At 50.8% G+C, this 11,507-nt stretch overlaps 4 protein-coding genes across 4 annotated transcripts; 2 read left to right on the top strand and 2 right to left on the bottom strand.

Moving 5' to 3' along the window:
- Positions 1 to 475: 475 nt before the first annotated feature.
- Positions 476 to 3,260, top strand: H6S33_010149 (uncharacterized protein; the record flags this gene model as incomplete). Its single annotated transcript, XM_044841503.1, has 5 exons — positions 476 to 576; positions 642 to 809; positions 870 to 1,749; positions 1,803 to 2,648; positions 2,745 to 3,260. 5 exons carry the CDS (start codon positions 476 to 478, stop codon positions 3,258 to 3,260), a joined length of 2,511 nt encoding a protein of 836 aa, XP_044697292.1.
- A 2,935-nt stretch (positions 3,261 to 6,195) lies between these two features.
- Positions 6,196 to 7,450, bottom strand: H6S33_010148 (uncharacterized protein; the record flags this gene model as incomplete). The annotated part of the gene is made up of 4 exons (XM_044841501.1): positions 6,196 to 6,603; positions 6,698 to 6,881; positions 6,963 to 7,373; positions 7,437 to 7,450. The coding sequence occupies 4 exons, from the start codon at positions 7,448 to 7,450 to the stop codon at positions 6,196 to 6,198; spliced, it is 1,017 nt and encodes a 338-aa protein (XP_044697291.1).
- Positions 7,451 to 9,333: 1,883 nt separating this feature from the next.
- Positions 9,334 to 10,157, top strand: H6S33_010147 (uncharacterized protein; the record flags this gene model as incomplete). Its single annotated transcript, XM_044841500.1, has 3 exons — positions 9,334 to 9,344; positions 9,447 to 9,615; positions 9,675 to 10,157. 3 exons carry the CDS (start codon positions 9,334 to 9,336, stop codon positions 10,155 to 10,157), a joined length of 663 nt encoding a protein of 220 aa, XP_044697290.1.
- Positions 10,158 to 10,474: 317 nt separating this feature from the next.
- Positions 10,475 to 11,148, bottom strand: H6S33_010146 (uncharacterized protein; the record flags this gene model as incomplete). The annotated part of the gene is made up of 2 exons (XM_044841499.1): positions 10,475 to 11,004; positions 11,085 to 11,148. 2 exons carry the CDS (start codon positions 11,146 to 11,148, stop codon positions 10,475 to 10,477), a joined length of 594 nt encoding a protein of 197 aa, XP_044697289.1.
- Positions 11,149 to 11,507: the final 359 nt, after the last annotated feature.

Raw genomic sequence — 11,507 nt, 5'->3', positions numbered from 1 at the left:
ACACTACGTTTACAGTGAATGAAGCTGAGGCTACACATTAATTTAGAAACTCAGATGTTCTACTGGGATACAAATATGGATTAGAATACCAGATGACTTGCATCCATGGTTAAATGTCGAAATGCTGGGAAATCGTGCAGACCAATGATTGTCTTATGGCGTGGTTGCCACGCCCTAGGCTTGGCATCCCCAGAGGTGCTGTTGTGCCTTTTTTTGTTGTTTTGGCCTGCAACAACAACTGAGAGTGTCAAGTGTCTCCAGCCAACCGTCTTCCTTGCCTTGTCACGACTGCCACAAATTAGCATCCTTTGAACAGAGACCACTAAGGCTGACATCTACTATCCACTCACTCGTTTTGTCTTGAACCCTTCATCTACCTCTTGTGAGCCCCTCTTCTAACCCCCCACCATCACCCCCTACTAGCACTCCCGTCCCTATCTTGCTGCTAAATTACTCCTCCTAGAAACCTGCAAACATGGCCGAAGAGGAACCAGACTACTCAAGCATCCCCCTCCCTGACCGCGCCGTCCACAAGATATGGAAGGTTCGTAAGGGTGCCTATGAAGAAGCTGCTGCGTGAGTTTTGCTACATCTTCTCCATGTTACCTACTGTGTAACTTGATGCTGAAACTACCCCACAGTGATTTCGCAAGGTCGCCAGACGAGAGTGACCCGTGCTTCCAACCCTGGTTACATGACTCAGGACTATGGACCAAGGTAGTACTAGACTCCAACGTTGCTGCCCAGCAGGAAGGTATTGCTGCGTTGTGTGCGTTTCTACAATATGGTGGAATTAATGCGTGTTTACGGTACGAACATGTATCACAGACGTATCCCGATAAAATAGCTTGAACTGATTGGGAATACAGGACACGATCACACACAATTGGACCTCTCGTCGAAAAAGGTTTATCGTCCACTCGTGCCGCTACAAAAGAAAAGTCCCTCGAGGCCCTCCTTCTCTATGTGGAACTTGATACCCCCGTTCCGGTGATGGAATCACTGGTCCCCTTTCTATCCCACAAAATGCCTAAAATCATCGCCGCAACTTTATCCGCCGTAACCGGAATCTTTGCAGCTTATGGCGCGCGAACTGTTGATCCCAAGCCAGTTCTTAAGGTGCTCCCCGGTGCCTTCGCACACGCGGATAAGAATGTCAGAGCAGAGGCTACTAAACTCGCAATCGAGCTGTACAAGTGGCTTAAGGATGCGATCAAACCCATGTTCTTTAACGACCTGAAGCCGGCGCAACAGAAAGATCTGGACGAGGCATTTGAGAAGGTTAAGGAGGAAACACCAAAGCAGGAGAGGCTATTGCGATCTCAACAAGCTGCCGGTGTACAGGAAGAAGCGGTTGAAGATGAGGTCGAGGTTGATGCTTTTGATTTAGCTGAACCGGTGGATGTTCTCTCGAAAATGCCACCGGAATTTGACGAGCAAGTTAGTTCTAGCAAGTGGAAGGAGAGAAAAGATGCGCTGGAAGCTCTCCAAGTTTTAATTAACGTACCAAGAATTAAAGACGGCGATTTCAACGAAATTATACGGGCATTGGCCAAGTGTATGAAGGACGCCAACGTTGCTGTAGTAACGGTGGCAGCAAACTGTATTGAATTACTAGCGAATGGTTTGAGAAAAGGGTTTGCAAAACACAAGCAGACCGTGCTGTCGCCCATCTTGGAGAGATTGAAGGAGAAGAAGCAGAGTGTGATTGATGCTCTTGCCAAAGCTTTAGATGCAGTTTTTGGAGCAGTATGTGGCACTCTTCGGGGCTTTATACGTTCTTTACTAATGATCATTTTTAGACCTCTCTTACAGATATTCTTGAAGACATCTTAGAGTACCTTAAACACAAGAATCCTAACGTCAAACTTGAGACCTTACGATTTTTGATTCGATGCCTTCGGGTCACCCGGGAATTTCCTTCAAAACCGGAATGCAAAAATATTGCTGAAGGCGCAGCTAAAATGTTGAGCGATACTAGTGGTCCTGTCCGTGATGGCGCAGCTGAAGCCATGGGTACACTTATGAAAATTATTGGAGAGCGAGCAATGAACCCATTCTTGGATGGTCTCGATGATATCCGAAAGGCCAAGATAAAGGAATTCTTTGAGACAGCTGAAGTAAAAGCGAAGGAGAAGCCGAAGCCAGTTGCGCCTCCCCCACCGCCGCCCGTCGCTACGAAAGCCCCTGCGAAGAAAGTTCTCAAACCTGGGTCAAAGACTGTCAAAAAGATTGCCCCACCCTCTCAGTACGCCCAGGAGCCTGCAAAGCCTAGTGAAGCCCCTCGTGCAATTCCTGGAAGCAAGATGGCTCCAAAATCTGGACTCAAATTGCAGAAGAAGACTGTCGCGCCTGGGGCTGGGGCTGGGGCTGGAAGCTCTCTAGCCTCTCCAAGACGTACAGCTCCCCCGCCAAGAGAGTTAACCCCAGATGAAGAGCCAGCACCACCACCACCAAAGACTGCCCTGAGGGGGCTTGCAAGCAGACAACTATCGCGAGAGCAGCCTGTGGCACCTGGGCTAGGGGCTGCTGAGAAAGCTGAACTTGAGGAGCTCCGGGCGGATAAAGAACGATGGGCTAGGCAGCTGCAAGAGGACAAATCTGAAAAGGCACGATTGTTGCAAGAGATCAACGATCTGCAGCTGCAGGTACGCATTTTCGTAACTACCACCACAAAACACATCCTTCATTTTTTTTTGCAGTGTAACATGAAATAAATGCTAACTTTTTGTCTGAATGATTAGAATGCGCAACTCATCGAGGAGCATACACGTGATAACCTCTCTATCCGTGCCAAGGAAGCACAGCTTGTCCGCTCCCGCGCCGATGCAGAATCGGCAGAAGCCCAGGTACAAAAGCAACAACGCGAAATCGAGCGCCTCAAGCGAGAGCTTGCACGCGCGGTCCGACCTACTTCACCCGCGCCCACAGATATTTCCGAGCACCTGTATGGCCGCGAGTCAAGTCTTGGCGGAAGCTACGGTGGCCACATGGGACGGAGTGGAATGGATACGAACAGGAACAGCTTTCAATCTTCATTTTCTACAGAAGATAGCCATAATGGTGGAGGATCGATAGGCACTACCAGGGACAGAATGAGCCCGAATCACCAGCAAGAGAGCGGCAGAACTAGCGCCGCTGGAAGCAGCACTGACAACATCGAGAGCTGGAAGAGAGCTGCTGAGGTCACGAGCCAGTTGAAGCTCAGAATTGAGCAGATGAAGGCTAAACAAGGATTAGCATCCAGAGGGCAGAGGTAAAGGGCCATATGTGATATCAAGAGGATGGGTGGAGGAGCAGTGAATGGATTATGGCTGCTACGGATAGCATTTTCTGGTTTGCGTTTACATCTGTATTTTTTCTTTCTTTTGTTAGAGGCGAACTATGTCCAACAGCTCTTATAACTTTTTAACACAACGATTCTTATCTTTTTTTCTCTTGAATTTTCATTTTTCTTTCCAAAAAGCTATCGGCAGGTTCATATATATCTTGCAAATAACTTTTTATGTTTCCTTGTTTTCCTTCCTTTTCTTGCGCCTGGATTGGGATGCTGCGTTGAAGGGGGTCTTGTTTCCGGGGTGTTATTTTGCGTGTATCTTTTCTCTCTCTATTTTTGCGTGCAGGTCTGATTAATCAAGGTTTTTTTTTTCTGTTTTGCGGAATTTTCAAAGGTCGTTGCGGGAATATAAATTGAAAGACTGTTGTTTCTGAGCGGGGGTGAAAAAAAATGAATCCTAATCTGCATATTAAAATCTAGACATGTACATGTAGTCAGTTTGAAAAAACGAGCGATGCTTAGAAACATACATATTCTACCCGGGATACATACACGTAGGAAGATGACCTGTGCGCCCAATGTCGGAGCTATACATGTAGCCTAGAGAGAGGAAGTTGTGGGGAGACGGGAGGGTATCTTCCCTATGCAAGTAGCTAGCGCTGGTGTTGGCGGGGATTGTTGCACTGTGGTGGGGAAAATGGGGCTATACTTCACACCTCGCTCCCCTTCACACCCTCACATGCCTTACAATAAGCCATTACGCCAAGTGTTGCCTGAAGCTGGCCGCCGGGGCCTGGTATGGCAAACAAATAGTCTTCTCTTTCTCTGTCTTTGGAGCTGGCGCAAGCCAATTAATGCTGCAACGGTGCTCATTCTAAAAGACTCCAAGTGAGATCCAGAAAAGGGCCAGATTATAGCTATTTAGAGCGACTCTCATCCCTGCTTAAGCGTTTTGTAGCGTTGTATGCATTTTCCTCCCCTCGTCTGTGGGTTGTTGGCCATTGAGGAATTGCCTCACGGGATATCACTCGAGTGCCAAGAAACAACTAACTGAACATACATACAACGCAAGTCAGAGCCTACCGTTAAGAGTTATCCCGGGAGGCTCTTTGTAACACTGTAGGCGTAATGTTTTTATTTCTCTAGTATTCATAGCACTTGATCACTTGATCACGGCGCGTCGGTACACGGCAAGCGAAAAATGATAGCGAGTGATATTCTATGATTAAGCTATTTATCTACGTTTTTAAAACGAGGAGACTACTCTGCCTTACGCGGCCAAATCTTTTGAATCGGCACATACGACGGGTGGTACCTACAAGAACAATCTACAGTCTACAGATCTACATATGACTACATAACCCCCTTCGCTATTAAAACGATAGGAAGGGGCAAGAATTCTTTCTTTACACAAAAAAAAAAAAAAAAAGACAAAGAGAAACGGTTCATTCTCCCCACCCCTGTACTTCCACGCGCTCATGCGGCCACCTAGCTACTAGCCAGCGCGAGCGGGGAGACGGGGAGCGGGGGTTGGGAAGTTAGACCCTTTATCTTCCGCACTCCCCTGTGGGAGAGCACAAAAGAAACCAGGGGAGTCTGGTAAATGGGACGGGGGGCAAGAGATCACTTTCAACCCTTCGGACTGCGCCCAAGAGTTGACAGTGATCTCTGCTCCAGGAGCAAAGAAAAATGGGAGGTGGGGCGCGGGGACAGGGACAGCGACGGCACAGGGACAGCGACGGGACAGCGACGGGACAGCGACGGGACAGCGACGGGACAGCGAAATAGCGCCCCAAGGGGGGGGGGGGGGGGGCAGAAATCACCTTCAATCCCTCGGACTGAGCCCAGAGATTGATAGTGACCCCTGCCCCTCCTCATTGAGGGGACACAAGAAGGGATGGGAGGGCGGAGGAGACCCTCGTCCGCCCCGTCTCCCGTCCTCCCCCCCGCCAGCACTCAGCCCGTTGCTCCCCTACCCGAACCCCCTTGTTCCACCTCCCCTCCCTTGCCCTTTACCAACCTCCCCGCCTGCCCAATCTCTCTCTCTGTCCCCTCGAATGCGGGCAGAGAGGCGGCAGGAAGGGGAGGCGACAGGGCACAGGGGCAGAAGATGTGGGGAGGGGCGCGGGGAGGAAGACCCTCAGTCCCTTTAGGCTAAGCCCAGGGACTGATTGGGGGGGGGGGGGGCAGGAGGGCAGGAGGGCAGGAGGGCAGGAGGGCAGCTCCCAAACCACAGGGAGGGGGGGCAGCGCCCAAGCCCAAGCCCAAGCCACAGGGGTGGAGGGGGGGGAGGGGCAGGGCCACAGGGAAGGGGCAGAGCACAAGCTGCCGAAGAGGCAGAACACGAGCTGCCAGGAGGTAGGGAGCTGTAGCTCCCTAGCTGGACAGAAGAGAAGTGAAGAGAAGAGGAAAGGAGTGCGGAAAGGAAGGCTTAATATAGCGGCGGGAGTGGGTGTCAAGGATAACTTTGAAATTTGGCCGCCCGAGATGTCGGCGAAAGTTATGTGTTCTTACGCCGCTGCGTAATCCGTAATCTGGGATGATACATGTAGATCATGTAGCTTGGTGCGAGATTGCATGTTCTGCGCTTTCTGTATCTTGGGCGATTAGGGTAATTCTTGACTATGGCGGGGAGGATTAGCGCTTTTAGAAATTAAACCCCAGACATAAATTTAACTCCAGGAATGATTGTTTAACATTTAATCGATTCCGGCCCTGACATGACGATTTTCACTTGTTCAGTCACTTCTTTGCAAGTCCTCCGTGGTCTTTATCAACTAGACTGCACACATTTATATATGTTCTATTTTTTATTTGACCATATCTAAATGGGTGGAATACCCTCCTGAAATCCACACCTCACACCCCACATTTACACTACACTACAAGCCCATCCCCAACCCCCCATGGCCAACAAATCAAACCAGAGGGCCCACCGGCACCTTCGGCAAGTACGGCTCCTCCAAATACTTCGCCTCCTCCTCAGTCAACTTGAAAGACAGCGACTTCACCGCCTCCTCAATCCTCTCCACACTTCCGAGCCCCACGATCGGGCTCGCGCCCTTCGACAGCACCCACGCCGCCGCCACAATCGCCATGCTGATGCCGTGCTTCTTCGCAATCTCCTCCACACGCTCAGTGATCACCTTGTCGGCGTCGGATTCCTGTTTGCGGCTGTGCTTGAGCCAGTCGTCGGTGGTTTCGCGGGCGGTCTCGCGAGAGTCGAAGGGGCGGGTGAGGATGCCGCGGGCGAGGGGTGAGAAGGGGATGATACCGACGCCGGTGGCATTGCAGTAGGGGATCTTTTCACGCTCTTCCTCGCGGTACTGTGTGGGGGGTTAGCTTTTTTTTTTTTTTTTTTTTTTTTTTTTTGGCTGGGTTGGGGGGAGTGCAGGATGGGGTGGGGTGGGGAGCACGTACGAGGAGATTGTAGTAGTTTTGCATCGAGATGAACTTGGTCCATCCGTTCTTCTCGGCGATGTTCTGGAGCATCTGGAATTCCCAGGTGAAGATGGAGGAGGCGCCGATGTAGCGGACCTTTCCGCTCTCGACTACATCGTGGAGGGCTTTCATGATCTCTTCCATAGGGACATCTCTGTCCAGTCTGTATAAGTTTCACCCAAAATATATCAGTCTACTGTTCAAGAGCACTGGCGGAGCAATAACAACAACCAAGCCGACTTACCGGTGGATCTGCAACACATCAATGTACGTCCCCAACCTCTCGACACTCGCATCAACCGCCTCCAAGATGTGTTTCCTCGATAGACCCTTGTTGTTCACCCACTCCTTACCCTCCTTCGGGTCCCTGACCCCGTGGCTCATATTATCTGGCACGCCAAAGTAGCATTTCGACAGAATCACGAGATTCTTGCGTGGGATGTTATATTTCTCGATCGCCTTGGCGATGATGCGCTCGCTGGCGCCGTTGGAGTAGACGTTGGCCGTGTCCCAGGTGTTGATGCCTGCGTCATAGGCGGCCTTGAGCAGCGGGAGGGATTCTTCCTCGTTCTTCACCCAGGCGGCCCATTGGGGGTCGCCGTAGGACATGGTGCCGAGGATGATGCGGGAGATCTTGAGACCGCTGGTGCCGAGTCTAGAGGGAAGTTAGCAAGAAGCTACGGGAGGGGCACACTGCAGTTGGGGTCGAGGTAAGTACCTTGCGTATTCCATTGTTTAATAGGGTGTTTAATTGGTTGGTTTTGTTTGGTTCGGTTTGGTTTGATTGAGTTTTCTGTTGATTGAAGCTTGGATGGAGTCTGAGATATCCAGCAAGAAAGGAGTCTACAACCCGACCTTATATAGACATCTGTAGACTGTGCTGCCCGGGGTTTATGAAAACCCGGACGTGTAACTCCGTGGTCAGTGCAATTAGTCATTTAGTCAAACGCATCTATACTTGTTACAGTATCTCAGCGAAGCGCATGGTTCTCCTGCATCACGAACCCTTGTCTGGGCATCTGCGTTTCAAATGGGAGGGGGAGAAATAGCACATATCGATCATTTCCCGTTGCCATTAACTTTACTATACACCCAAGCACTATTGATGACATCATCATCATGAGGCTGTACGGCATCATCGCCTGTCACTCGGGATAACTAAACCACTTTTGTGTTGCCAAGGACGGAAGATGCACCAGCTCGGTGACTCGCATGACACATCCCCACCTTTTGGCGACTTCTCCCGGATATTAAATTTGTGCCACTGCGGAGTTAAATGGAGTTGACGGTGGTAAGATCCAACACAGTAAGGAATAGAACACGGTCGAGCAGGAACGAGGCGGGTGAGAAGACTTATAGGAGTCATGAATATATCTATGCACTTAAATGGGAGTTTGGACAGGACGGATTGCTCTCTGACTCTCGTCTGGCCACGTTCAATACGCCTGTCCTGTCCGTCAATATTGGTCAATGGCCAATGGTCTAATCAATCTACACGTGCACGTGAACGCGTGATTTGTTCCGTGTCTCTGCCTCTGGCATGGAGAAGAGAAGCAGATTCTGAACAGTGGGCGGGGGGGAAACGCGCTGCATGTCTACTCGGCAAACATATTGTGTGTAGCCAGGATACTTTGGTCGTAGTTCTGACGGCTGCGCGCAAGTTAAGCTTCGGCCGGGGTGAAAGCCTAAAATCTGCTTCCAACGTCAGCAGCGGAATGTGTACCTACATGTATCTACGCTCACATACTCTACTAATTACAACGCGCGTAGATTCACGACACACGTCTCTGCTTTCGCCTAATCGGATTGATTTGCCTGTAGAGTTGAATGTGCCCTCGTCAAACTTTTACATACATGTACTCAGAACAGCCCTAGGGCTGTATCCCGTCATGTCTCTTTGTTCCGGTCGTGATCTGAGCTGTGAGAGTGGAATCACCACCATAGATCACTGCCAGACCCGGGTGATTTTATGTGACGCGGGTAACGGCAGAACCCCATTCCGTCCGTCGCCAGGAACCTGACCAGGCTCTGTGCAAGAACCTATTTTCCACCCGTTCCCGGTTTTCACAGCATGCACAGCACCTGGTCTTGAGAATGTGGGGTAAAGGGGAACAGGACAGGGGAACAGGGTTGGTCCTTGCGCACCGCGCAGTGATTCGCTGGATTCACGATAGGCGAGATAGGCGAAGACTGGCAGCGAACCTCATCCCGTCCCTGGCGGTGGCGCTAGGGCTAGGTCTTCTCGGCGGATACTTGACTTGTCTTGTCTTGTCTTTTCTCTCTGTATCACAGGCCGTGGGAGAACGGGTGGCTTATCGATAACACATGATCGACAACGTACCGCCACATCATCTGCCATCAGCCATCGCCCATCAACCTCAGCCTGATCGCCATCTCAGCAAAACCACCGTCATTCCTCTCAGCTCTCTCTCAGCTCCTCCTCCATCACTTCTACCCTTTCAACACCTTCCGGATGCTCATTTTGTTGTGAAATTCCTAGCCTTCTTTTTCCGGTGCCCCGTGTATCAGAGAATCACACGCCTAATAGCTCTTCAGGAAAGAACCCAAACTCACAGCTTGCTTTGTTCACTCCCGTCCATCGAACCAATCTCATCATGTCTATAAAGTGAGTTGTTCATTTCATTTGGAATGCCTTCACACAGGATATACAGGTCACTACGAGCTATTACGGGCGGATGGAAAGCTAAAAAGCCTCACAAATCCACAGCTGGGTTATGCTAGATGACAGAACCGAACACAACTTCGTCAAACTCCCCGGCGAAGAAGTACTCTACAGCTCTCCCTCACGCACAAGCTTCTCACTTTCCTCCTCCGCCGGCGCCAAGAAGCTCGCCCTCAGCAGCAGTTCCGGCATAGTCCACCTCACAAGCCAGCGGGTAATCCCCCCACTCTTTCACTTCTCCCAGAGGTCTGTGCTGACACCCCCGCCCAACAGATAGTCTACATCCCCACGCAACGCACGCGCGAGCTTGAGTCGTTTTCTTGCCCTATAAACCATCTTCACGATACACATGTTGCCGCGCCCTTTTTTGGCGCAAACTACTGGACCGGCGTTGTCCAGCCCGTTGCGGAGGGCGGCCTTACATGGGTTAGCTCGGTGATCGAGCTGAAGCTCACCTTCAAGGAAGGAGGCGCATTCGACTTCTATACATTGTTTGAAAGAGTTAAAGAACTATTTCTGCAAGCCCTGGAGTCTGCAAGGGATCAAGGGGGACCGATGGATAATGTACACCTGCAAGAGCTACCCCCCTATGAGGCGCCCCCGCCAGGAATCGATGAACCCGCAGGTTCTACGTCGCTAGTAGATGCCACAGCAAGCTATGCGAATGCGCCGACGGGCCCGCCGCCCGGATATGAGGAGGCGCAGTGGGAAAGCGTAGAGTCTGAACTACGGAGACAGACCAATAACGCTCGGTGAAGAAGAAGAGCCACTTAGTTGCCTTGTTTGAAAACCTCGAAAATACTTTTTTTTTTCCAGGATGGGTGGCGTTATGTTTGATTTTTTTTTGGTTTTCAATGCCTGTCATTATGAGTTAATGGGAACCTGAAGCTGCTTGTTTAATTTTTTTTTTTTTTTTTTCGCTTGCTGAATGCTTCTTCTCTGTACTTAAACTAGTTGAATGCAATATATTCCAACAGGCAAAAAAAAAAACCGGCAAAAAGTACTATTTCTAAGAGGGATACAAAGCCTTATTCTAGTCTCATTAGTCGTTAGTTTTCGCAACCCACGGTTATCTAAACCTGCTTCTCCTTGGCACTAATTACAATCTCAATAGTACTAATCCTCCTCTCCCTCATCGTAATATCCTCCATCTCCTCCTCTTCCACACCCTCCATCTCCTCCCCTTTCTCTTCCCCCACCTCTCCCCCCTCTCCCTCCTTCTCCACCTCACCCCCCCTCCTCCTCTTCCCCCCAAACCCCTCCACCTCCTCGCCCACCCTCACAACATCATCCACGACCGCCACACCCCCCGTACTAATCCGCACCACATAGGCGCCCTGAAAATACAGCGCCACCTGCAGCGCCATATCAATCGCCTTTCCCGACGCCTTGAGCGTCACATCCACACTCTTTACCTTCACGCTCTTGGTGGTTGCAGTTGCGCCCTTGGTGGTTGCTGCGCTCTTGGCATTTGCGGCCTTTTGGGCGTCGAGGAACTTTTGCGCGCGCTTGACGGCCGAGACGAAGGGCGTGCGGGAGGAGATGTAGATTGTGCGCGGCGGCTGGGGCGGGTGGAGGAGTGGGCGCTTGGCGGGGCGGTGTGCTGCGGGCGGGGCGGGGAGGGGAGGTTAGTTGGGTTGTGCGGTGGTGGGAGGAGGAAGGGTTTGGGGGGGGGGGGCTTACTGGGGGGGAGGGGGCGCGCTTTGGGGGTGGGTTTTGGTTTTGGCGGGGTGGAGGTGGTTTGCATTTTGGTGGTGGGTGTAGAGTGTGTAGTGGTGTAGAAATGGGAATTTGAGATGCTCTGGTTTGAAGGTTTGGAGGGTTGGGTTTAGCTACTATTTCCTTACTTTGCATGTTGCTTGGCGTGCATGGATCGACGGCAGGGGTAGGTCTGGGGTCTGGACTTCATGACCTCACTTCTAAGCTTCAACTTGAAGGTGCGGTTGTTTATATCTAGAAACGAACGTTTATTTATTTACTTCGTACAGAGTTTTCTACAGGCTATATGTAGTACTGTTACAAGAATGAGAGAGAGAAAGGAAGCGGGGGGAGGGATTCTATTTCCCTGTTTGGTTTTTGCATCTCAGATGCCCTATTATTAGTTGC

Source organism: Morchella sextelata (genome assembly GCF_020137385.1).
Source record: "Morchella sextelata strain SCLS chromosome Unknown scls_4, whole genome shotgun sequence".
Lineage (NCBI taxonomy): Eukaryota > Fungi > Ascomycota > Pezizomycetes > Pezizales > Morchellaceae > Morchella > Morchella sextelata.
The sequence above is the reverse complement of the archived record's forward strand: the minus strand, read 5'-3'. Positions and strand labels throughout refer to the sequence as shown.